This window comes from Miscanthus floridulus, chromosome 1 (assembly GCF_019320115.1).
Source record: "Miscanthus floridulus cultivar M001 chromosome 1, ASM1932011v1, whole genome shotgun sequence".
Taxonomy (NCBI): Eukaryota; Viridiplantae; Streptophyta; class Magnoliopsida; order Poales; family Poaceae; genus Miscanthus; species Miscanthus floridulus.
In genome coordinates, this window is record NC_089580.1 from 46,408,481 (window position 1) to 46,435,794 (window position 27,314).

The window sequence follows — 27,314 nt, forward strand, 5'->3', positions numbered from 1 at the left end:
TCTATGTTCCAAGCGTTGGTGAAGATTTCGCCCTTCTCGTTGGCTAGCTTGTAGGTCCCGGGCTTCAGCACTTGGGCGATGATGTATGGTCCTTCCCATGGCGGGGTCAGCTTGTGGCGGCCCTTGTTGCTCTGTGCTAGCCTCAACACCAGGTCGCCTACCTTCAAGTCTCGGCCTCGGACGTGCCGGGCCTGATAGCGCCGTAGGGTCTGCTGGTATTTAGCCAAGTGCAGCAGCATGACGTCTCAGGCTTCCTCCAGTTGGTCAAGGGCGTCCTCTCGGGTGGTGTGGTTACTTTGTTCGTTATAGGCTTGTAGCCTTGGGGAACCATATTCCAAGTCAGTGGGGAGGATGGCCTCGGCCCCATAGACCAGGAAGAAAGGCGTGAACCCCATGGCTCGGCTTGGAGTGTTCCTTAGGCTCCAGATGACCGATGGGAGTTCGGCGAGCCATTTCTTGCCAAACTTCTTCAACCGGTTGTAAATTCTTGGCTTGAGGCCTTGTAGGATCATGTCATTGGCATGTTCTACTTGGCCGTTGGTCCTTGGGTGTCCTACGGCCGTTTAAGCCACACGGATGTGGCGGTCGTCGCAAAACGTCAAGAACTTTTTACCGGTGAACTGTGTCCCGTTCTCGGTGATGATGGTGTTAGGAACCCCAAACCTGTGGATAATGTCAGTGAAGAATAGCACTGCTTGCTCGGATTTGATTTGATTGATCGGACGAGCCATGATCCATTTGGAGAACTTGTCGATTGATACCAGTAGATGGGTGTAGCCCCTAGGGGCCTTTTGTAGAGGCCCAACCATGTCGAGCCCCCATACGGTGAACGACCATGTGATGGGGATGGTTTGGAGGGCCAGGGCCGGGAGATGTGTCTGTCGAGCATAGTACTAACATCCTTCGTAGGAGCATACTATCTTGGTGGTGTCGGCGACCGCCGTCGGCCAGTAAAACCCTTGGCGGAAAGCATTTCCTACGAGTGTCCGAAGCGCCGCATGGTGCCCGTAGGCCCCTACGTGCAAGTCCCAAAGCAGGGCTCGGCCTGCCTCGATGGTGATGCATCATTGGAGGACACCGGAGGGACTTCACCTATACAATTCATCATTGCAGAGGACGTCAGTGTTGGCTTGGCACGCAAGCCATTGGGCTTCGATCCTATCACTAGGAAGCTCCCCCCGATCAAGCCAATCGAGGAACGGGATTCGCCAATCCGCATCCTGGTCGGTCTACGGAGGCTCGGTGTTGACTTCCATGACCTCGGGCTTGGTCGAGGGGGTCTCGGCAGTAGAGGGGGCGTCGAGCCCCGCCGCGGATTCCACAGGTGGGCCCTCCTCTGTTACCAAGGTGTAGTCAATGGAAGGTTTGTGGAGGTCCTTGGCAAAGACGTTTAGGGGGACCGGAGCCCGTGCCGAGGCCATCTTTGCCAGTTCATTGGCGGCCTCATTGTACTTCTGCGCGATGTGGTTTAGTTCGAGACCGTCGAACTTGTCTTCTAGGCGATGTACCAACTTGTAGTAAGCCTCTATTTTGGGGTCGAGGCAATTTGACTCCTTCATGACTTGATCGACGACGAGCTGCGAGTTGCCTCGGACGTCAAGACGTCGTACCCCAAGTTCGATGGCGACTTGCAAGCCATTAACGAGGGCCTTGTACTCGGCCACGTTGTTGGAGGCGGCGAAGTGGAGCCGCACCATGTAGCGCATGTGTACTCCGAGGGCGAGACGAAGAGGAGACCCACGCCTGCCCCTGTCTTCATTAGAGACCCGTCGAAGTACATGGTCCAGCATTCTGTCTGGACTTGAGTAGGTGGTAATTGGGTGTTGGTCCACTCAGCCACAAAATCGGCCAAGACCTAAGACTTAATTGCTTTCTGAGGCGCAAAAGTCAAGGCTTCCCCCATAAGCTCGACAGCCCACTTGGCTATCCTGCCTGAGGCCTCCCGGTTATGGACTATCTCTCCCAAGGGGAAAGACGATACCATAGTCACTGGGTGAGACTCGAAGTAGTGACGCAGCTTGCGCCGGGCCAGGACTACGGCGTAGACCAGCTTTTGGATGTGGGGGTAACGTTTTGGTCTCGGAGAGCACTTCACTGATGAAGTAAATAGGTCGTTGGGTGGGTAGAGCATGCCCCTCTTCCTACCTTTCTACTACTATGGCAGCACTGACCACTTGGGTCGTTGCGGCGACGTAGAGTAAGAGGGCCTCGTCCCTGGCTGGGGGTACTAGGACGGGAGGATTTATGAGCAGTGCTTTGAGTCTGTTGAGGGCTTCTTTGGCCTCGGGGGTCTAGAAAAAACGCTCGGATTTTCTCAAGAGTCGGTACAGAGGCAAGCCTTTTTCGTCGAGGTGCGAGATGAAGCGGCTCAAGGCCGCAAGGCATCCCATGACCCTCTGCACTCCCTTGAGGTCTCTGATTGGTCCTATGCTGGTTATGGCCGAGACCTTCTCTGGGTTGGCTTCGATGCCGCGTTTCGAGACTATGAATCCCAAGAGCATGCCTCGGGGGACCCCAAACACACACTTCTCGGGATTGAGCTTGATGCCCTTCTCTCTAAGGCATTTGAAGGCTATCCTCAAGTCGTCGATGAGATCCTCGGCCTTTCTAGTCTTGACCATGATGTCGTCCACATAGGCCTCAATGGTTTGCCCAATGTGGTCACCAAAGACCTAGGTCATGCACCGCTGGTACGTGGCCCCTGCATTTCTGAGGCTGAAAGGCATAGTCATGTAGCATATATGCCGAATGGGGTGATGAAAGAAGTCGCAAGCTAGTCGGACTCTTTCATCTTGATTTGATGGTAACCAGAATATGCATCAAGGAAAGACAGGGTCTCACACCTCGCAGTGGAGTCAACGATCTGATCGATTCAGGGTAATGGGAAGGGGACTTTTGGACAGGCTTTGTTCAAACCAGTGTAGTCTACACACATCCTCCATTTCCCATTTTCTTCCTAACTAACACGGGGTTAGCCAACCACTCTGGGTGGGACACTTCCTTGATGAACCCGGCCGCCAAGAGTTTCTGCACCTCCTCGCCGATGGCCCTACGCTTTTCCTCATCGAATCGGTGCAAGCATTGCTTCACCGGTCTAGAGCCGGCCCGGATGTCCAAGGCGTGCTCAGCGACCTCCCTCGATATGCCCGGCATGTCTGAGGGACTCCATGCGAATATGTCGGCATTCGCACAGAGGAAGTCGATGAGCATGGCTTCCTATTTGATGTCGAGGGTGGCACTGATCCTCAGCGCCCAGTCGTCGAGGCAGGCGGGGTCGACCGGGACGAGCTTGATGGCCTCCGTAGGCTCAAACACCCCTGCATGACGCTTGGAGTCAGGTGCCTCGCCACTGAGTTGGTCGAGGTTGGCGATGAGGGTCTCGGCCTCCGCGAGAGCCTTGGTGTACTCGATGCACTCGACGTCACAGTCGTATGCATGTTCATACATGGACTCAATCATGATGATACCACTAGGGTCTGGCATCTTGAGCTTGAGGTAGGTATAGTTGGGGACTACCATGAACTTGGCGTAGCATGGCCACCCCAGGATGGCATGGTAGGTTCACCCGAACCCGACCACCTCGAAGGTAAGGACTTCCTTGCGATAGTTGGAGGGGGTGCCAAAGCAGACAGGAAGATCGATGCGCCCGAGGGGTCGCGTGCGTTTCCCTGGCATGATGCCGTGGAAGGGTGCGGCGTCGCCTCGAAGCCTCGATCAATCGATCTCCAAGAGCTCTAGGGTGTTGGCGTAGAGGATATTGAGGCCGCTGCCTCCATCCATCAACACCTTGAAGAGTCAGGTGTTGCCGATGATCGGGTCGACAACAAGTGGGTACTGCCCGGGATTCAGAACATGGTTGGGGTGGTCATCTCGATCAAAGGTGATCACCTCCCGAGACCAGTCGAGGTACCAGGGAGTGGCCACCTTGACCAAGAAGACCTCTCGGCTTTCCCTCTTTCGCTGCCGCGCCGTAAGGCACGCCGAGGGTCCGCTGAAGATCATGAAGGCATTGTGTACCTCGGGGAACCCGTTGTCCTTGTCATCGTCCCGGTCATCGGCACCCTTCTGCTTGGCGTCGTCGTTGGGGAGCCCGAGCCTAGCGTAGTAACGCCGCAGCATGGAGCAATCCTCAAGGGCATGCTTGACCGGGCCTTGGTGGTAAGGGCAGGGTTTCTTAAGCATGTCATCGAAAGGTCTAGGGCCCCTGGGGCCTCGGGGATTCTTGCGTTCTGCGGCCACGACCAGATCGGCCTCAAGTACGGCTCGCTTCCCCTAGCGATCCTTTTTCTTTCTTTTGGGGAGGCGGGGAACCGAGGCCTTGGGGGCCTCGTCCCTTCGCTTCCCCTTGGCGTCGTTCTCGAGGAAGATGGCCCCTATAGCCTCTTCGCCCAAGGCGAAGTTGGTGGCGATGTTGAGGAGCGCGGCAGCCGAGTGCAGCACATTCCGACCCAATTCTCGGACCAAGTCTCGACAGGTGGTGCCAAAGAGAAAAGCCTGGACGATCTCTGAATCGCCGACGCTGGGCAGCTTGGTGCACTATTTAGAGAAGCGCCGGATGAAGTCTCAGAGAGACTCGTCTGGTTTCTGGCGATAGCTCTTAAGGTCCCAGGAGTTTCCAGGGCGCACGTATGTGCCCTAGAAATTCCCAACAAAGATCCTAACCAAGTCGCGCCAGTCGTGGATCTGAGAGGGAGGAAGGTGCTCGAGCTAGGCTCGCGCCGAGTCTGACAAGAGCAAGGGGAGGTTGCGGATGATGAGCAGGTCATCGTCCGCGCCACCTAGCTAACAAGCCAGGCGGTAATCGGTGAGCCAGAGCTCGGGGTTGGTCTTGCCGCTATACTTTGTGAGGTTGGCTGGCTGGCGAAACCAGGCTGGAAACTGAGCGTTGCGGATGGCTTTGCTGAAGACTTGGGGGCTGGGTGGTTCGGGAGAAGGACTACGGTCCTCTCCGCTGTCGTAGCGGCCGCCTCGATGTGGATGGTAGCCTTGGGCAGGCCCCTCACTATCGTGGCATCGTCGTCGGTCGACCACCTCATGGTCACCCTGTGCCTCGTGTCGGTTATCGAGGCGGTCATGGATCGGGGGGACCCTATCAATTGCCAGCACCCGAGCGGGCTCGGGATGAACCGAGGCCTCCCTATCCTGTCGATGCGGTGCTGAGGGGAGGTCAGAGACGGCACCGCGCCACCGGGAGGTGAAACTCTCGGCCTACTGCACCACGGCAGTCTCGAGGAGATCCTCGAGCTCGCTGCGAACCTGTTGTCCTTCCGTGGTGGAGGGCTCGGGCATCGCATGCACTAGCATTGCCGCAACCACGACATTCTAGCTAGCGCGATTGAAGATTGGGGGACGATCGCCCCCTTCGTTGTCGTTGATGCGGTGGTGCACGTCGCGAGCCCATCGCTAGGCTCCTCCGCCATCACTACGGCCTTACTGCTCCTACTCGAGAGTGCTTCAGAGCTATTGCAGAAGGAGTCGATCTTGCTCGACCTTGGCCTGAAGCTCGTGGAGTTGTTCCAGGTCCGGGCGTCGAAATTGTCCGAGGGCAAGGTTCTCGTTCCGTGCTGTCTGTGGGACAATGTGTGAAGGCATAGCATCGCCTGTTCCCTGATGAAGCGGAGTGCGGTTGTCTACCCCTCGTCCTCGTCACCCGTGCTTGGCATCCCAAGTCTGACGTGGAAGCACTCACGAGTGGGATCGTAAGTACTTTCACCGTCAGAATTGGAGTAGCCAAAGCAATAGTCACTAGCAGCCAGGAAGCGGTGCATGGTTTCACGGTTGTGGAGGTCAGAGAAATCTGCTCCGGCCCATGCCTCATCCTCCTCTAAGGAGTCGGCGTGGGTGTGGGTCAACGCGGTGGTGTCGAAGTTGAGAGCGAAGCGCTGGCGGCGCTCTGAGAGATCCACGTGAGCGGAAGCGTAGGCGTAAGCATAAGATGCGGTGGCATTTCTCAACCCAAAGGGGTATGGAGATAGTGCCGTCACCGGGCTCTGCTTCGCTGGAGTTGGCTCCTCAGGGAGTGGTGGAGCGGAGCTTGATGTCGGGGCGTCGCCGGGTGCCACCGGCGTTTTTCCCTTGTCTAGGCTCAGGCTGGACAGATCCCCAACCAGGGACCCTACGCCAATAGCTGGTCATAGGATACCGGCGGAGAGCGGCGAGTCGCCCTGGGTTCGCATAGCATTGGGGTGATTCTGCTTGTGTCGTGCCTGTCGAGCGTGGCGAGAGCGGCCACCCGAGCGCCGCCTGCGCCTAGGCTGCTGGTGCATGACGTCGTCGTCGTCGGCAGGTGGGGCTCGGGGTGTGAGAAGTACCATGTCATACTCGTGCCCTAGAGATATGAACTCTAGGCTCCCAAACCACACCACCGTGCCGAGACATAGTGGTCGTATGGGGTCTGCCATCCGGAACTTGTTGGGATGACAAAGCTGACATGCAGATACCCCTACCTGGTGCACCAACTATCGGTGTTTTGGACCGGGGGGTCCTCAACCAACTAGTGAATTTGTTCTGCATGTTCCCGATTCCGGATGGTGATGTAAAGAGACACAAGGCTTATACTGGTTCGGGCAATTCGTGCCCTACGTCCAGTCTAGGAGATTGATCTTGTATTCCTTGCACCAAAGTGCTTGTAGTAGGGGGTTACAAGCTAGGTGAGAGAGGGAGCCAGTGCCAGGTCTCGGCGAGGAGTGATGTGGGCTGCTTGAGACGTTGCTCTCAAGCGGCAGGGAAGTGTGCATGTTATAGGGTGTTGCTCTTTGTGAGAACCTATCTCCTAGAAATGGCCCAAGTCCTTTCCTTTTATAGTTTGAAGGGAGGACAAGGGTAGTACATGTGCTAATTATACGGTGTCGTGCGAACAGAGGCGGCATGTCCGAGCCCTGTAGCCTGTTCCTGTTGTGGCGTAGTCGTCGGAGTGGTCCGTCCTTGGAGCACTGGGGCGGCGTGCTGGTCACATCCGATCCTATGCGTCATGGGAGCTCCAGGGCTGCCTCGGAGCGGGTGCGGCGGTCAGTGTGTGGGTCGCTGTGGATTGACTGTGCGCGAGGCTGAGGCTTGGTTGGTGCTGAGGCCGAACCATGATGGGGGGTCTCGGCAGACGTGAATCCTGAGATAGCCGAGACCCTGGTGCAGAGTGCCGAGGCCCGGAGGGAGCGGTTGATCTAGTGTGTTGGTTCGGAGGCGATGATGACCCGGGCCAGGCTGCCCATGTCGTGTTGTTTTTGAGGCGGGGATTGTGGGGCATAGTGTAGTGCGGGTGCTGATCGTGGGCAAAGCGTCAGAATACAGTGGCCGGTAATCCCCGCCGTGCCCTGTCTCAGCCGGTATGGCGCTGATGCAACCTCATGTCCCATCGGCCACTCCGCGGTGTCGAGCCGTCGTCCGGCTGATATTCCAGGAGTGGTTGACGCGTTAATGGGACATGACATGCTATCGGGAAGATCGGTCGAGGCGGGGGCAGCGGGCTATTGACAAGCCGGCCTCGAGCGATATGGAGAATAGCTGTCTCATTCGAGGTTGTAGGCACAGGGCTTCGGGCGAGACGGAGATTGGGCTCCTTGCCGAGGCCTCCCATGAGAGGCTTCGTGCGAGGCGGAGATTGCGTCAGGACGCCGAGACCTCTCGTGCGAGGCCTGAGGCGAGGTGGAGAGCCTGGTGGGCTCAGATGGGGCTGGTGATGAGCCCATGGCTTACCCTCTAACTTTGTCGTTGATGGGATTTAAGTGCCCCTTTTGGTGTACGCTCGGGGTACCCCGTTTTATGGTACCCGACACATCTCTTCGCCCAAAATCTATCCAAAGCTCCTTTTCACCAAAGTCATGTTGTCATCGGAGCCTCAACCTCTGTATAAAGTTTCTCTCATCAAGCTTGCATAGTCATCCCATGTGATCTAGCCCTTAAATCTTCGTATGCTTACATCATTCTTCATAATGTCCGGTCCATCTTGTATACAATTCTTCAATCATTCACCCTTCATCTATAAATCTACATGCTCTCTAATCTTTCAAGTTAGCCCACATACATCATGTCCATTCTATTCATATCATTTATCAAACCTTCTAGCTTCTACCTCCGGTCTTTCATGCACTTTAAATCATTTCTCTATTTAGTTGTTTTTGCGCTCAGCGATTGTAGTTACAAGCCCTACGTGTTTAAACCTTTACATGTTGTTTTTATAATGCTTGATGTATTGTTTTTAGGTTTCCTTATGGTGTTTATGCTGGTTGTTGCGATCTATAGAAGAGGAGCTACACGAGGATGATCTAGAAGGAAAGTTGGACAAGTTTGTGCAATAGTTAAAGGCAAGTGTAACACGACTACCCTTGATACCTAATAGCTTTATAATCACCTTTTCAAGTGCATGTGTCTAATTTGATGAACTGTAAGGACTTTACCTAGAATTGTTGTGCCCTACACTCCTTGTTACCTTTAGGTTATGCATATGGGTAGTTTTGCTTAGCCTGCAATCATCAAACTGTATAATGTTAATATTGATTAATGTATTATGGAATTAATGTTAAAATGATGCTTTTTAGCAACATGGATAGAAGGGGTCTAGAGCATTGAGCCTTTTTGGGTGCTTCAGTCTGTCCTCCATAAGGACTGAATCTTAAAGCGACAACCCAGGACTTATAGTACAACCACGAGAACTACATGGCTTTGGTCTTAGCCCAGTATCTTGATCTGTTCTAGTTCGTCAGCAGCTTACCAAAAGGGCAAGAGGAGGACACTAGATGGGTTTGGGTGTTCTCTTATCAGGGTGTGTGCTATGCCGCAACCATGTGTGCCACTCCTGAAGGAGGGCTCCAAACGGCTAGACGGCTGAAACCTTAGTAGCTGCTACTTATTAGAATGACTGGTGAAAGGTTTTGTAGTGATCCTTGCCGACTTACCTTGGAAGTGAGTCAAGAGGTTGGCCCCCTCCGGCAAAGGGCAATCATGACTTGTGGTGAAAGTGTACAAACTCTAAAGAGTTGTTTTTAAACTAACATATCAGCCGTGTTCACGGACACGAGCATCCTGGATCCTTTTCGAGATAGATGGTCTGATGGATGGTTTGGGTGATGATTAATCTTGATGTTAATTATACTTTCACCTTGGGAGCTTAAATATAACCTAGCAACATAGGTTTAATAAATAAAATATGACCAACTAAAAGTGTTTACCGCAGTTCAGCCGTGTCCAACCTCTTGAGCCTTACATCCCCTCATGTTATGCTTGTTGAGTATGGTGCGGTCACGCTTGCTTTACAATCAACAAAAATCCTGGATGGGTACCAGACGGTGATTCAAAGGAGGAGTTCCCTAAGATGTTCCAAGAGTACTAGACGAGTGCTCCCCCAGTCAACTATCCCTGTGGAGTATGGAGTCCCGAAGAGAAGATTAAGAATAGTTTCCGCTATATTTTTTGTAATAGTTGAAGGTCCTGTTGTATGTATGTTTTATATGTAATAAAACATTGTTCTTGATATTCTCCATATTTATTGCTATATGTGTTGTATGGACGTCCTGGGCACACATATAGTTAGCGCTTGGTATTCTATAGAAAACCGGGTGCGACATATGATTTCGCAAACGCCTCTATGGCTCTGTAGTACATATCACAACCACATCATCAACAGTTTCGTCAATTCAACATCTGCGACAGAACATGAGTGTGCTTCACATTTATATCGTTGATGTTTTCGAGTGGTGAGGAAGGAAAAGGACTCACGCCAAGCAGACGAGACGCAGTTGCTGATGATACATAAGCACACAAAATTTGACAAATTTTATTGCAAAATACACAAAGATCAGCTACATCAAACTATATTCATTAGATACACCATGAAATATATTTTTGACAATAGATTCATTTTATATTGTAAACGTGTTAATATAATTTTATATAAACTTGGTCAAATTTTAGACAAGTTTAACTTAGGACAAAGTCAAAATTAATTACATTTAGCATGGAGAGAGTATAGTTCATTTCAAACCTACTAATACCAGGTTATAGGTGGTAAAAAGTAAATCTTATAATTGAGAATGGATAATCCAAGAATCCAAACGACCAAGAATATTGTAATCCATAATTCAGATTGTTACAATCCAAACGTGACTCAACTCAGATTTTTATATAATCCAAATATGATATAGAGTCCAGACATACTCTTAGACCCCCTTTAGAACACGAGAATTTCACAGGGATTACGTTGAAATTTCACAATAATTTATCTGTTTATTAGAAAAAAAAATACAGAAAACTTGATAAATTGCCGAATTCTGGGCCCTTCTCCAATCCTTCGTCTCTCGGTGAATGGATTACCGTTGACGAGCAAAGCCCGGCAAGCGAAGACCGGCCTACGTCAATGCGAAGTCACCCGCCTTTGCAAAGCCCGACGCGGTTAAGGCCCACAAAAGCCTCGATCGGCCCTAATCGCTTCGACAATCATCGAAGCCCACCCAACGAAGCTTATCCCGCCACGAGCGACGAACCCCAGTTAAAGCTCTTGCGGTGAGCCTGCTTTCTCTGTGTCCAAAATAACCAACTCAGTTGTCGGTGCAATCGTTGCTCAAAAAAAAAAAAAAAAAGCTGTCAGGTGCAATCTCCTTTTTTATTCTGGTGGAGAGCAGCCCCTTTTTTTAATGATTGCTGCATTGTTTTCTAAAAGATCGATCATTTTCTCTAATATATTGTTGTTCTGTTCGTTTGTTTTATAAGTCGTACTTTTTCAGTCAATGAATAATATTTTTCTCTCACAATAAATCAATCAATAATATTTTTACCTATAACTTATCAGCCAAACGAACAAGAAACGCATAAGTTCAGCTCACTAGTCAGCCTGCCCTCCCTAACTCCAACCGCTGGTAAGCCTTCTGAGCCTGGGCTTTGATTCAGACGAGCGGTCTCAATCCGATGATGGGCAAGCGCCCGGTTCGTTTGGACTGGTTTAGCTTATAAGCCATGACTGAAAGTACTGTTGGCTGTTTTGGTGTGAGAGAAAAATACTGTTCGCTGGCTGATAAGTCATGACTTGTAAGCCAGATACGAACAAACGAACGTGCTGAAGAAACTATGATTCGTGTTTTTAAAAAAAACTACGATTCGTGCACGGAGGAGGAGCTCAATGCAGTTTGTGCTGACGCTGGCTAGGCTAGATTTGGGGTGTGTTGTTTCCTAACCAACTTTAGTCTGGTTTGAATTGTGGTACGAGGGGCTGTTCGGCTGGCTGACCAACCCCCTCATGAATCACTGTTCACGTGAACAGTGATTTTAGCTAAAACAGTATTTTTCTCTTGCAACGATTAGTTGGAATAATATTTTGGTTTATTTTTCAGTCCTGCCGAACAGGCCCTGAGCAGTCTTAGCCTGCTCCTATAAGACAACCCCTGATTGTTTGGTTGTTTGTTATGTCTAAGTCTGGCTAGCACAGTGTACTTGGTTGCCTGATTTATTTTGAGTCACCTCTTCTTCGATTCGGGAAGGTTATCTTCTACGAGGCATTCGGTCTGTTCACTTGTTGGTTTCAGCCAGCTCAAATCAGTCAGCCAATAGTGTTTTTCTCTCACAGTAAACCAGCACCAGTCAGCTCAAATCAGCCCAGAAACCAACCAGCGAACAGGCCGATTGCGTGGTGGGCAGGGAGCACAGCGGCAAAGCAGGGCGAGCACGGCGGCACCACGGTGGGCAAGGCAGAGCGAGCATGACGGCACCACGGCGAACACAGCAGAGCAGGGCGAGCACGGCGGCCAACAGAGGGCGAGCAAACAATCAGGGGTTGGGACTGAAACACTGAGCTCCGAATCCTGAACCTGAGACTGGAAACAGTAAGGTGTTATGAATGTTCAGAGACGTAGATCTCTCAAACCTTTGAGATTTAGACCCATGTGCTTAAACCAAGATTGTAGACCTATAAACCATGAACGAGTTTTGTTAAGGCCAGGTAAATTGTTTACCCATGAAATCGAGAGGGGGGGAGGGGGATCAGGGAATAGGCAGGTTCAAGCTCCGAACCTAGGTTCATCTCTGAATCCATAGCAGCAGTTTCACTGCCATGCAACAGCCTGCCGCCGATTTGTCGCCGCTCAAATCCTCAACGACACGCAGCTGCATCTTCGATTCTAGCTCGACAATCACACAAACAAGTCTGGAAAGCATACACACTAGAACCGTCGCTTTTAAGCTCAAGCCGCCGGCGAAGTTCATCTTCAACTCTACATCCTCGCCGCCGGCCAGGCTCTCGGCAGCGTCTGACAACGGGTCGCCCCCGAGCTACTACAGGTGCACGCGAATCGCATCCTCTCGCAGGTCGCCCCACGCTGGCCCGCGCGTAGCACGGCTTGACGCAGGTCCTGAAGAAGGCATCCTGGAGCGGCGGCTGGTGTGCCGTGCTGACGGTGGCCTCGGCCATGGGTACGGAGGGAGCTCCAGCAGCAGCAGGCGGGGGAGGAGGACAAGCACCGGCGGGGGAGGAGGACGAGCACCGCCGTGAACGACGAGGAGGCCGCTCGCTTCGCTGAAAAATCGGGCAAACATGGTTCCGGCTAATTTGCGGGGGGAGAAAAATACAATTTCAACTAAAAGACAAGCTAAAAATACTAATGATAACCTGTGTCGCAACTGAAGGGTGACAAAAACGGATGGCGCCTCCTCAGCTCCCTGGAGCCAGGCAAACACCCTCCTAGTGGCTTACTGGAGCCTGACTAAGAGGCCTATTTAAGCAACAAAACAGATTTAAGTTAGCGAGAGGAGATAGCCACGGAACCAAAACACGGTTGCTAGGGCCGAGGCCACGGCTGCTGCCGCCGGTGCTGCTCGTTATATCACCAAGGTCTCCGAAAGCGTTCGATCGATCTGAAGGCGATATAGAGTAGTGGCTTACTGTCTTGCAAATTCATTTGAGGTTGAGGACCTTCTTCGATTTGTAGCATAGTGATTCGATTTTGGCTCTCCGGCTTCGGTTTTCGGCGAAGTTGAGCATCGATCTCTGTCACTCGCTGCTCTGATTTGGTACTGCACATACATGGTTTAATTTGCAAAACTGACTAAAACCGGCTGCAGACACGGTACGAGTCCTGGCCGAGGCGACCGTTTTTTTTGTGTGTGTGTTTTCTTTTCTAATTTCGGCCAGCGGTTTAGATGAGGTGAGGCTAAACTAGGATTATAGGCTGCTTCTTTTTCCGTTTGGTGAGATATATACGCAAAAAGTACTCCTAATTTTTGTTTAGGGGAAAAAATGCACGCACAGATTTTAGATGAGATGTACTCCTCCTACCAGCCTCTTCTTCTGCCATCTAAATTATCACGCGGTTTTGTCAAAAGATGGCAACGGGCCCCGATATCCGATACCCGATGGGTATTTGATCCATTAGAGGACGGGGATAGAATCGTATCTTTATCCGCGGACATCTAAATGGATAAGAATCCATCCCCGACGAGTATAGCGGGTACGGGAACGTTCCATGTTTACCCGTCTCCATTACCCATTGGAGAACACGACTATTTGAGCTGTCATGAAAGTATTAGGCCCAAAGAAGCTCAACATAGGTATTTTGGCCTAAATCTGAACAATTATATATATATATATATATATATATATATATATATATATATATATATATATATATATATATATATATATATAGTTTGTGTGTTCTAGCAACCCTAGATTAATTTTTCCTCACCATCTCCGCCAGCAGCACAAGCACGCCTGCCTCACGAGCGCTCGTGCCCCTCGCTTCCTCAGTTCGGTCTCTCTGCCACCTTTGTTCGTCCTCCTCGCAACCTCGCTCCTTCTCCTCGGCATCTCTGAGACTTCAACACTTATATCCGGGTGAAGAAGAAACGACTCCGATTGCAAAGCTGTGACCCCAAGTGTCCTTGTTTATCGGGTATGCAGTACCCGTCGGGTATCTGTTACCCGACCGATGCCCGACGGGTACGGGGATGGGCAAGAATCTATACCCGAGACAGTTAACGGGAACGGAAATGGAATGAATTCTCCGTAGCGGGGAAGAGAACGTTCCGACGATACCCGACGGGTACATCCCCGTTGTCGTCCTTAGTTTTGTCTGGTGGTGACGCAAGCTACTCTTTTGTTTTTTTCGAATGTGACGCACGGTACTCCACCAAGCCTATGGGCTCGGCCCAGTACGTCAGGTGGTGGAGTAGGCTACCACCACAACGCGTATCAAAAAGAGAAAATTTCTTATTTGACACCTGACAAATGACCCGTTCTTTTCATGGCCCTAAAAAAATTTCCGTTTCCTATTTGACACCGAGTTCATCTTTCATTTCTTATATGACACTCCGTTCGATTTTCCATCCGTGAACTGTTAACTGCCATGCGAAAAGACGATTTTGCCCCTGTGGGCCCCACCACCCTTCTCCCTCCTCTCCTCTCTCCTATCGTTCGACTTGGAGCCGTTCGAGGTGCTGGACTTCCCGGTATGCGCGGTTGTCAACAGGGCGACTTCGCTCGGGTTCTTTCAGCGGCCAGGGATGGAGAGGTTCCGGCGGGAGACGCTGGAAGCCGAGGCTACCGCTGACGGCCTACTCGTCAACACGTGCTTGGCCTTGGAGGGCGCGTTCGTCGAGGGCTACGCGGCGACGCTCGGCCGGAAGGTATGGGCTGTTGGGCCGCTCTGCCTCACCGACACCGACACGGCCATGATGGCGGGTAGAGGCAACCGCGTGGCGATGGACGCCGAGCACATCGTGTCCTGCCTCGACGCGCGGGCGGCGGCGTCTGTGCTCTACGTCAACTTTGGTAGCATCGCCCGCCTGTTCCCAACGCAAGTCGCCGAGCTCGCCGCCGGCCTAGAGGCGTCGCGTCGGCCGTTCATCTGGTCGACTAAAGAGACCGCCGGACTGGACGCGGAGTTCGAGGCCCGCGTCAAGGACTACGGCCTCGTCAACCGCGGGTGGGCGCCGTAGATGACCATCCTGTCGCACCCCGCCGTCGGCGGCTTCTTGACGCACTGCGGGTGGAACTCGACGCTCGAGGCCATCTCCAACGGCGTGCCGCTGTTAACCTAGCCGCAGTTCGCCGACCAATTCCTGAACGAGGCGTTGGTCGTGGACGTGCTCGGCGTCAGCGTCCGCGCCGGCGTGAAGGTCCCGGCCACGCACGTGATGCTCCTGAATCCCGGGGACCCGCTGGTGGTGTAGGTCAGGAGGGACGATGTGGAGAGGGTGGTGGCCGAGCTGATGGACGACGGGCCAGCCGGCGAGGCGCGGTGGGCCAAGGCGAAGGAGCTCGCCCACAGTAAGGTGGCCGCGGTGACCAAGGGCGGTTCGTCAGACATAGATGTGAAGAACATGCTCCGGCATGGGAGAAGGGTGGTGGGGCCCACAGGGGCAAAATCGTCTTTTCGCATAGCAGTTGACGGTTCACGGATGGAAAATCGAACGGAGTGTCGTATAAGGAATGAAAGATGAACTCGGTGTCGAATAGGGAACGAAAATTTTTTGAGAAAATTTTGTATTTGGCCCTAAAAATAATGCTCCTTTCTTATTTGACATTGAAACTGAAAATCTTTCATATATGTCCTGAACTCGAGTTTTTCTTTCCTATTTGACACTTCCGTCAGTTTGAGTTGTTAACGGTGTCAAGTCCTATGTGAAAAGTCCATTTTACCCCTAGAGTTTTTTACTAGTCCTGACATTCCATGGTTAATACTGCTATCTTTTATGAAACATTGTAGTTTAAGATAAAAACATTCATAAAAGATAGCAGTATTAACCATGGAATGCCAGAATTAGTAAAAAATTCTAGGGGTAAAACGGACTTTTCACATAGGACTTGACACCGTTAACAACCCAAACTGACGGAAGTGTCAAATAGGAAAGAAAAACTCGAGTTCAGGACATATAGGAAAGATTTTCAGTTTCGATGTCAAATAAGAAAGGAGCATTATTTTTAGGGTCAAATACAAAATTTTCTCAAAATTTTTTTAGGGCCAAGAAAGGAATGGATCATTTGTCGGCCCAGTACGTCAGGTGGTGGAGTAGGCTACCACCACAGCGCGTATCAAAAATTATTTGCCAAATCTTCTATCTATCTAGACCTAAAAAATTACTAACGTTATCGTGGGATGAAGTTAATCGCTCTGCCCAAGCTTTATTAATCCGGCTCCCGCGCAGCTGAATCCGCGTCGCCACGCGGTCATCACATGCTTCTCGCCAAGCCGCCTAAATCGGTGTACTGCAACTATATGTACGACGCAAACATGGACGGGTAAATGCCTATCTACACTTCTGTTACCGCATTCTGGTTTCGATAGTGCAGAGCTTCGAGGCGTAAGCACTTGCCATTGAGATGCAAGCATCATCTCGCTCTTTTCAGGTGATCTACTTGCTGGTCAACTGATCTCTCTGGACTGAGGATGCACGATCGACGCCCTCCGTCACTACGCACGTCCACCCTGTACTTTGTTGCAGCCTTGCACGACTCAGCCATGGCACCACCGATGTAGCTGGGATGATAAGGGAGGTTCTGTGCTAGCTAGGTGTAAGCATGAAGAAGGAACATGCATTCAGATAGCGAGAACTCCAAAATGTTACAAATTACAGTTCCTTTTAGGAATTAGTTTATAAATAAAAGAAAAAATAGACAAGGCCTGAATAGATTAGAAAGTATATAGTTTAGAGTTCCCAATGCAAAACTGTTATTAGCTTTTTAATATTTTCTAAAAATAATCAAAGCAACAATGATCTACGATATAGGTGATATAAGGATCATGGAAAGGGTTTTGTATTCTCTATATAATTAGATTTATTGATTTCTTAATACGTTCATCTAAACCATAAGCCATGTGCGTCAGTGTAGACGTGGACAAAAGTTCGTTATCCCGCGCAACGCACGGGCATATATCTAGTTATTAATAAAAAGTTACGAAGTTTGTATTGACTGTTGACTTACTAAACTGTACCAGAGGGAGTACCTCATGGTTAATAGTGTATGGTCCCGTGACCAAACTTAGGGTCTGTTTGGTTCCAAATAAATCACCTATTTATAAGTTAAAAATTAAAATAAGTGACTTATTTTACTAAACACCACCAATTTATAAGTCACCCCTGCTTATAAGTTTTAAGTTGGTTCACCCCTGCTTAAAACTTATAAGTCACCATTTTTCACGTGGGGCTCACACCTTTAATAAGCTTATAAGTCATCTACAACCAAACAGACATGACTTATAAATCACTAGTTTTCAATTATCTGACTTAATAAGTCACCTGACTTATGAAACCAAACAAGCCCTTATTGACAAAATGGCCAGCGATTGAATGCATACATTCCAGGTCAAACTGCGGAGACGCATCTACCAGAAGGCGGCCAAAGCAGCGCATGACAAAAGTCACCATCCAATCCATAGGTTCCAGCCTATCAGTATTCATGGAAAAATGATAAAAAAAAATTCATGGAATGGGGTCCCGATCTTTCATCATCAGATAGAAACTCTCGATTTGGTGGAAATTAAGCTACCACGGGTAGAGAACCGAGCTTTACTCCCAGTGGAGAACCCCCTCTAGTCCCGATTCCCCACCTAGGAGCAAGCATCCGGGACTAAAGGGGGGGTCCTTTAGTCCCGGGTCAGGAACCGGGACTAAAGGAGGACCTTTAGTCCCGGTAGGTAACACCAACCGGGACTAAAGGTGCCTCCTGACATGCCACGATGGCCGGCACCTTTAGTCCCGGTTGGTAATACGAACCGGGACTAAAGGTTTTTTTCTTTTTTCTTTTTTTTTTATTTTTTTGTTTTCTTTTCAAAATAGGTTTTCGAAGTCGTATTGTACGCTGCTAATTATACATTTATACGCGCATATAGTATGTTTCGGTTCAAGCACAATGAACGTATTAAATCACACAATTCAAGCATAGAAATATATATATATATATGCATGCATGCATCATATATATATTTATATGCATGCATGCATATGTGTATTTTACATTATATTATTTCATGTGCATATATTACAAAAGATTGCATTATAGTTGTTGTGACATAACAAGTTTTCTCTCATCCTCTAGCTTGGCTTCAATGGCAGTGTTGGGTCGAAGTAGAACTCGCCCTTGGAATCGATGACCTGCTCATTAAAAAATCCGGCTATAGACTCTTGAATTGCTTTGATTTGGTCTTGCCGTATGACCTTTTCCTCCAACCATCGAGTCTACAGGTTTGAATTAAAGGAAAATAAATTAATATATGTACATATATATATATAAAGACATAGTAACACAATCAATAATAATAATTAAATGAATATATAGTGTATTTTTAACGTACTTTGAGTCTCTCTGTAGGAGTTCTTTGGGAGAGCACCTTGATAAACTTGCAAACATAGTAACCACAGTAGTTGTTCCACTGTTCCTGCCTCAGACACCACTTTACGAGAAAAAGATTTGTCATCCAATCTGGTGATCCGGTGAAAGCTATATGTTTAATTAATAAAGATGATGCGATTCAGGGGACTTACTTTCAAAGGGATTACATTCAGTGGCGCTTTGCATTTTTTCATGTGTTGCTTCTCAATAAAGGTTTTCCAAACACTGCCCAATAAAAAATTTGCCACGTCATCAGATATAGTTAATCATCATGTTTGTGTGTATATATAGTTGCTAGAGATCCCGAAATTACCTCTGGATAATATCTATCATATCTTGGTAGTCTTGTTGTGGTTTTCTCATCGAGTCATAGATTATCAAGTGACTTTTCCACCAGATCGATGTCCATCAATATCCAGTGATTGCTGCATGTGTTTATAGGATATAACGCATAACACTCATTAATTAACTAGAATCAACATATGAGCCATTAAGGCTATGATCGACATGATTAACACTCACTTGAAGTTATAGGGAAAGAGTATATCCTTCTTGTGGCGTTGGTTCACTAAAAAGTTCATGAGGTTACTCTCTAACTCAGACTTCCAATTAGTCTTTGGAGTAATTGGGTCTTTGAATACTATATGGGGATCAACAAAACCAATTTCATTGCAGCCTTCCTTTCTGAGCTCTGTCATTGTAAATCTGCATATATATAGTACTTGTTAGGATAATTTATATGCATATACACACATATGATGAGTTTAATAATAGATCGAAAGAATTATTACTTACAGGCAATAGCAGCTAATGATAACTTTGTCCAGAGAGGTCAGGTGGCATAGTTGATGAAATTCTGCAAAGTCAACATACATAACATCATCGCCATGGAACCAATGTTCGTCTCTAATTCTGACACCAACGCAGAAGTCTCCACTGGTAGACGCCTGCATGTACCACTTGTTTAGAAGGTACATTTGCGTCCCCAGATCAGATAAGGCTTAAGGGTTGTATAGACTCTGGCCTAGTACAAATTTTTTCTTCCAAATATCAACCTCCGCCGCACTCTCAATGTTTCCATCACCAAACATCTGGTAAAGGTCGAGACCAGTCTCATCAAGAAATTCACCAAGGTGATCCAAATCGACATCCGGAGGTATGTTTGGCTGATGCATTAATCCTAAATTCGAACCATATTCATTACCAACAACTAGCGGGGGGATTGATTGGTGCGCTTGTTGTCCGAGTTGGGCAACTCCTTTCCCTACCCGCTTCTTTTTCTGTGCCGCCTCAATTGACTTGGTGAGAGTGCGGTCATAGTCTGATAACGTTGATTTGGACGGCTTACGAGATTCCCGCTGTTGTTGCTGGTAAGAAGTCACCTTTTTTCTTAGAATATCTGGAGCTACGAAGAAGTACGGTTTCTCTGGGTTTCTCCTTGCTTCTTGATTCATTTTAAGTTTGTCATAGAATCTAGACATGTCTTTTTTATATGCATCAGTTCCTTCTTCCTTCTCTTCAGATATTATTTTGGGAATAGCCCTTGGTTTCACGGTGGCTTTCTTTGCAGGCGGGGACTGGTTCTTTGTTTGAGGGGCTGGCCTCTTGCTAGGCTTCTTGGTAGGCGGGGGCGGGGGAGGCGTTGGAGACCTCCTTGGAGGTGTTGGCAGCGGCGTTGGAGACCTCCTTGGAGGTGGCGGCTGTGACGTTGGAGACCTCCTTGGAGATGGTGTGGATGCAGCCTCGTCTTCCAACACAATGTCATTGTACAGAGCACTATGATGATCTGGCGATTGAACAATTGGATTTAGGTTGGGGGAGGATCTGCTACAAAAAAAGGAATGACATATTATTATGAGCAGATTATTAATTATTTAAGCCAATACAAATTAATGATGTAGTGTTTTCATCTGCACGTACCTATGGTGAGGTAGTTCAGGAGGAGGTGGAGCCGACATCCCTGGAATGATGATGTAGCGCTTGCGCCATAGAATAAATGTCTTCTCCGCTTCTCCTAGAGTCTTCTCGCCATCACCTCCAGGAATGTCAAGAGGCAAATCACTAAAACCTTTTTCAGCTTTATCTACCGAGATGGTAGCATATCCTTCTTGGATTATATTCCCATGAATCCTTGGTGTCTTGGTTCGGTCGATAGGATTAACAAGACCGATAGCCACCTTGATTGTGGAATTCTCCTTCGGAATGTGTAGCTCACACGTTGTACAAGGTTCAGTGACGTCATCCACAGGGAAGCGTAGTCCTGTGTCCCCTTGATTTGGTATCTCCGTGGAAGCGCAGCTGCTTTTCAACTGAACAGATTGGCTAATGTTGATTCCTGGCTCTGATGCCTGCTTGCTTGCACTCACTGCTATTTGCACTTGCCTTCTGATTTCCTCCTGCATTCTCGCTTCAAGGTTTTTTTCCCGCTCCTGTGCTTCACGCACTGCTTCCTCCAACCTCTGGAGCCGCTGTGCCTCTTCTTCCTTCTTTCTCTGGCGACTTCTATAGGAAGGTCTGTCCTGAGGGAATCCATGCTCCCACGAGACACTTGCTTTGCCTCAAGTTCGGCCACCATGTTCAATAGTCCCGATGGCGTATGTCAGCTCATCCTTCTCTCTGTTGGGCCTTAACGCACCACTAGCAGTAGCTCTCTGAGCATAAAACAATCTTTCTGCTGCTTCTTGCAGTCTTGCGCCATAAACGCACTTCCCTGTCTCCTGGTCTAGTGTTCCCCCATGACCGAAAAACCAATTCTTTGCACGTTCTCCCCACTCGAGTGATTCTGATCTGATACCCTTGGCAAGAAGGTCTGCTTCCATTTTGTTCCACTTCTTAATGGCAGTCGGGTAGCCACCTGATCCTAAGGTATGGTGGTATGTCTTCTGTTGGGCATTACGTTGGTTCTTTATCACCCGACTCACACCCTCTTCCGAAGTCTTGTACTGTACAAACTCATCCCAATAGGGCCTCTGCTTTGAGATCGGGCCTGGGACAGTAAAATCTGGTGCTATGTTCTTCTTGACATACGTCGTGTATAGGTGTTTCTTCCAAGTCTAAAACTGGGTGGCCATCTTCTTCATTGCCCAATCCCTAACTCGCTCCTTCAATTCATCACTATCTATTATATCAACATAACCATCTGTTTGGAGCGTGAAATGTACCAAGACATCATTCCAAATTAACGCCTTGTCACGATCGGAGACAAAACTGATATGAGGAGCATTGGTCTTCTTCTTCCATTCACGGGTACTAATCGGGAGCCGGTCCCGTACAAGGTAACCACAGTGGTGCACAAATTTTATTTTATTTGGCCCCCCCGGTTCTCCTGTATCCACATTGAACTCCGAGATGATGAAGCTACCCTCCAATGGCTTTTTGGGACCTCGAACATTTTTACTCTTCGTTGTAGTTGTTGATGTCGATCCAGAGGGCTACAAAACATAAACATTATTTTTAATGTCATGAGCACACATAAGACATATGATAATATATATAGCTAATAATAAAAAATATATACTTGGCCAATATGTTGTTGCTCATTTTGTTCAAGAGCTAAGTACTGACTCCCGTCATCTGCATCCTCTTGCATGTTATTTTTAGCACCATCATCGCCGGCAACTTGAGTGCCAGTGTTGATCAAATTCATCATCAACTCCTCCTCATCCATATTTCTCAGGTCGGCCATCTAGCTTCAAAAAACAAAACCAATATATAGTATGTCAAATCTTTGCTTATTACATGCGTAAAATCTACGAACAATATGCATTATTAAATCTTGCCCCTCGGTCACGGACGCAATTCGCCACACTAGGACGAACTACGTCGGTACTAGGGCGAATTAGGGCTATACATAAATGGCCGAGGGCAAATTGCGTCGGTGACTAGGGCGAACCACGTCGGTGACATCAACAGCGCGGTTCGCCCTGGTGTGATTGTTTAGCATTAACGATAACGATAATACGAATGTTGATCAACTAGGCCATGAGAAAGGGCGGTGTGACAAGAGTGGCGGTGCTCCACTCCGCCGTATATATGTCTGTACACATGGGTGAACGAGGGCGGCGGTGCTCCGCCGTATACATAGAAACGCATGGACGAAATGCATATAAATACAAATGACGTATATATACGTGTCGGCGCGGTGGCCGGTGTGCTGACGACGATGACGTGAGGCGGGCCGGGGCGGTGTCGGTGCGTGATGTTGTGATCCTATGTACCATGTGAACCATGTAGTCATTCATCATATGAGAAAATTCTATGTTAATAATGTAAGTATAAGTCATTATGAAATGTAAGTATATGTGTCTTATTGCTCATATAACCATTACTATTTCCGAAATGATAAGAATTTATTTTCTTCTTCTACAGGCGATCTTTGATGCTATGATATGAAGTTTGAAGATAGTCTTCTCGGAAAAAAATATGTAATGCTCATATTACTTTAGCAACATTAATACATTATATCTATATATTCAAAGTTCACAAATGAAGAAACGTTGAAGTTTTCCTTCATTTGTCTGTAGCCATGCATGCAAGTCCAACCAAAACTGCTAACATCATCACATGTGATATTTTTGATAAACTAAAAAATGCTTAGTTTACAAACTGGGTATCAAAATTGAGTTCCTATTTGACCAGGATTTACAAATAATATATAGCGTGTTTATTATACAAGCCATGGATTTACATCGATCTAATTAATTTCTAAAGTAATTTCATTGGTGGTCCTTAATTAAACTTGTCATGAGTTCAGGTCCCAGTGATCTTAAAATGTATTTTTGTACCATAAAATGCAGTTTTTGACACTCTAATTAAACTTGCTAATTTATCCATATAATATCCAAATATTCAAAACTTGCATTAAGATATGTTTTTTATTTAAAATCATTTAGAGTTCCAAATATCCATTTTTAGTTCCTAGATTTTGTGATTCAAAATTTGGAATTTTCAATCGACCTCGAGCGTTGACATGGCTTACACCAAAGTTGTAGTTTTCGACGTGATCTATAACTCGGCAGTGGAGGGCTCGGACGAATGTACAAAGAGATCGACAAATATATCACCTCGATCGAGCTCGGCAGTGTGGAGGGCCTCGGGCGCAGAGGAGGGCGCGGTGGAGGGCCACGGGCGCGTGCGGAGGAGGGGCACGGGCGCGCGCGGTGGAGGCCGCACGAGGAAGAAGAGGGCGGCGCCGGTGTCACGGAAGGCGAATGAACGCGGCGCGAGGAAGAAGAGGGCGGCGGTGTTCAACGAGGAAGAAGACGAGCGGATCGATCTGCGCCAGGCGCTGGAGGTTATATATCAGAGAGAATTACTCCCGGTGCCAGCCACCAACCGGGAGTAAAAACCCTTTACTCCCGGTGAGTATTACCAACCGGGAGTAAAGGTACCTTTACTCCCGGTGCGTGTTACCAACCGGGAGTAAAGGTATACCTTTACTCCCGGTTGGTAACACGCACCGGGAGTAAAGGGTTTTTTGGCGGGCCACGAAACTGCAGCCCACCTTTACTCCCGGGTGGGCTTCCCACCCGGGAGTAAAGGTGGCCTGCAGTTTCGTTTCCCGCCTGTTTTAAGCAATAGTCTTGTTAAATACAATAGAAATGCAATAGTTTTTGTTAAATACATAGTAAATTAAATAAAAGGCATAAAATTATTTTGATAAAAATATGAATTTTCTTTTTGTTTATTGCACATAGGAAAAATCTATAACCTAACTTTTTTATTTTTTGTTAGAATTATAAAACATAATGTAACTAATATTTATTATTTCGTTAATGCAAAAATGTAGTGTTTAATTAAAATTATTAAAACTATTGGTTTTGGACAGTAAATTTATTTTCACATCATTTTAACGTTAATATTTTAATTTTTCATCACTCAGTATCCTAATTTACCTTTTTGAGAGAGAAATCCCACCAAATCAAATATTGATTTAATTTGAAACATGACATAATAAACATCTGAATTCACAATTATTACATAATATCTCAAACACACACTATATTAAATCACTATATCATCAAGTGGGCACAGCAGTGAACTTCTTCTTTACGTATATCCCTTGGTTATGATCGCTTCGTAACCATAGAGTGTCCTCATCATTTACCAAGATTCTAGGGTCTTTGTTCACTTTGAAGGGCGGAATTCGATCATCCTTTTTATATTCTTCTGACATGTCCAACTTGTCCTCAATTCCCACGATGACTCTTTTCCCTAAAAGAACTATGTGGCGCTTTGGCTCTTTGGTTGAGTCATTATCGTTTTTCCCTCTTTTTGGTTTGGTAGACATATCATTGACATAGAACACCTGATTCACATCCTTGGCAAGGACGAATGGTTCGTCTTTGTACCCAATATTACTAAGGTCTACTGTTGTCATTCCATACTCGTTGTCTACTGTTACCCCGCCTCCGGTCACCTTGACCCATTGGCACTTGAACAATGGGATCTTCAAAGTAGGTGCATATTCTAGTTCCCATATTTCATCTATGCGTCCATAATATGTCTGCTTATTCCCATTTGGGTCTGTGGCATCTATGCGGACACCACTGTTTTGGTTGGTACTCCTTTTATCTTGGGCTACTGTGTAGAATATGTTCCCATTTATCTCGTACCCTTTGTATGTGACGATATGCCATGATGGTTGCATAGCCAATAAATACAGTTGCTCATGGATGCTCTCATCACCTTGACATTTTTTTCGCAACCAACCGCCGAAAGTTTCCATGTGCTTATGCGTAATCCAAGCTTCAGTCTTCCCTGGAAACTCGGATCGTAAGAGATCCTTGTGTGTCTCAATATACGGATCTACCAAAGAGGAGTTCTGTAGAACTGTGTAGTGCGCTTTATTGAAATAATCATCATCCGTACCAATATATGTTTTCCTCCCTAGTGTCCCCTTTCCGCTTAGTCTCCCCTCATGTCTCGATTCAGGAACACCAATTGAGTCAAGGTCGGGAATAAAGTCAACACAGAACTCAATGACCTCTTCGGTTCCATAGCCCTTGGCGATGCTTCCTTCTGTGCGAGCACGGTTGTGAACATATTTCTTCAGGACTCCCATGAATCTCTCTAAGGGGAACATGTTGTGTAGGAACACAGGACCGAGAGTGAAAATCTCCTTGACTAGGTGAACTAGGAGGTGTGTCATAATATCAAAGAAGGAAGGAGGGAACACTAACTCAAAGCTGATGAGACATTGAACCACATCATTCTGTAGTTTAGCTAGATCAGTTGGATCAATTGCCTTCTGAGAAATTGCATTGAGGAATGCACATAGCTTCACGGTGGCTAGACGTACATTTGGAGGTAGAATTCCTCTTAATGCAACTAGAAGTAATTGCGTCATGAGAACGTGACAGTCATGGGACTTTAAGTTACAGAATTTCTTCTCTGGCACATTTATAATACCCTTTATATTCGAGGAGAATCCAGATGGTACCTTGATGTTGTTTAAGCATTCAAACATGATTTCCTTCTCCTCTTTGCTTAGAGTGTAGCTAGCAGGACGTAAGTAATGGCGTCCATCATCTGTCTTCTCTGGATGCAGGTTGTCTCTTTCTCTCAAACAACGCAGGTCCTGTCGTGCTTCAAATGTGTCCTTAGGCTTTCCATACACACCCATAAAGCCTAGCAGGTTCACACAAAGATTCTTCATTAGGTGCATCACGTCGATCGAGCTACGGACCTCCAGGACTTGCCAATAGGGTAGGTCCCAAAATATGGACTTTTTCTTCCAGATGGGTGCGTGACCGTTAGCGTCTTTCGGAATAGGTTGGCTTCCATGTCCTTTTCCAAAGACGACTTTCACATCATTGACCATATCGAGTACATCCTCACCGGTTCGGTTGCGAGGCTTGGTCAGGTGGTCTGCCTTCCCTTTAAAATGCTTGCCTTTCTTTCTTACGGGGTGATTTGCAGGAAGAAATTGACGATGGCCAAGGTACACGACCTTTCGACATTTTTTCAAGAATACACCTCTAATATCACCGAAGCAGTGTGTGCATGCATTATATCCCTTGTTGACTGTCCTGAAAGATTACTTAGAGCAGGCCAATCATTGATTGTTACGAACAACAATGCTCGCAGATCAAAGTGTTCCTGTTTGTACTCATCCCACACACGTACACCTTCTTTATTCCACAAAATGAGAAGTTCGTCAATAAGTGGTCTCAGGTACACATCGATGTCATTGCCAGGTTGCTTCGGGCCTTGGATGAGCACAGGCATCATAATGAACTTCCGCTTCATGCATAACCAAGGAGGAATGTTGTAGATACTTAGAGTAACAGGCCAAGTGCTATGACTACTGTTCTGCTCTCCAAAAGGATTGATACCATCTGTACTTAAAGCAAACCTTAAGTTTCTTGCGTCATTTGCAAACTTCGGGAATTCTCTGTCGATTGCTCTCCACTGGGACCCATCAGCAGGGTGTCTCAACATATTGTCTACCTTACGGTCTTCTTTGTGCCATCGTAACAATTTTGCATGTTCTTTGTTTCTGAACAGACGTTTCAAGCGTGGTATTATAGGAGCATACCACATAACCTTGGCAGGGATTTTCTTACGCGGACGTTCGCCCTCAACATCACCAGGGTCATCTCGCCTGATCTTATACCGCGACGCATGGCATACCGGGCATGCATCCAATTTCTCGTACTCTTTGCCATGGTATAGGATGCAGTCATTAGGACATGCATGTATCTTCTCTATTTCTAGCCCCATAGGATAGACAACTTGTTTTGCTTCGTAGGTAGTGGCGGGCAATTCATTGTACTTCGGAAGCATCTTCTTTTGGATTTTTAGTAACTCTCCAAATCCCTTGTCAGATACACCATTCTTTGCCTTCCATTGCAGCAATTCTAGTGTGGTTCCCAACTTTTTCTGCCCTACATCATAAGTTGGGTACAACAATTTCTTGTGATCTTCTAGCATCCACTCGAACTTGATCTTCTCCTTTTCACTTTCACATTCTCTTTGTGCATCACGAATGACCTGACAAAGA

General features: G+C 47.6%; 1 protein-coding gene, 1 long non-coding RNA gene and 1 pseudogene across 2 annotated transcripts; 1 reads left to right on the forward strand and 2 right to left on the reverse strand.

The window, feature by feature from the left end:
* Positions 1–3,216: 3,216 nt before the first annotated feature.
* On the reverse strand, positions 3,217–3,519 carry LOC136456108 (uncharacterized). Its single transcript, XM_066455892.1, has one exon. It carries the CDS (start codon positions 3,517–3,519, stop codon positions 3,217–3,219), a length of 303 nt encoding a protein of 100 aa, XP_066311989.1.
* Positions 3,520–11,656: 8,137 nt separating this feature from the next.
* On the reverse strand, positions 11,657–13,037 carry LOC136482488 (uncharacterized). The gene is made up of 3 exons (XR_010765095.1): positions 12,863–13,037; positions 12,590–12,692; positions 11,657–12,496 (listed from the first exon to the last, which is right to left on the reverse strand). It is a non-coding gene; the product is annotated as an uncharacterized lncRNA (long non-coding RNA).
* Positions 13,038–13,907: 870 nt separating this feature from the next.
* On the forward strand, positions 13,908–15,420 carry LOC136456116 (UDP-glycosyltransferase 73C4-like; annotated as a pseudogene).
* Positions 15,421–27,314: the final 11,894 nt, after the last annotated feature.

Excerpts from the sequence above, each read along its gene's own strand:
- LOC136456108 (XM_066455892.1), bottom strand. The coding sequence starts at position 3,519 with ATGGTAGTCCCCAACTATACCTACCTCAAGCTCAAGATGCCAGACCCT.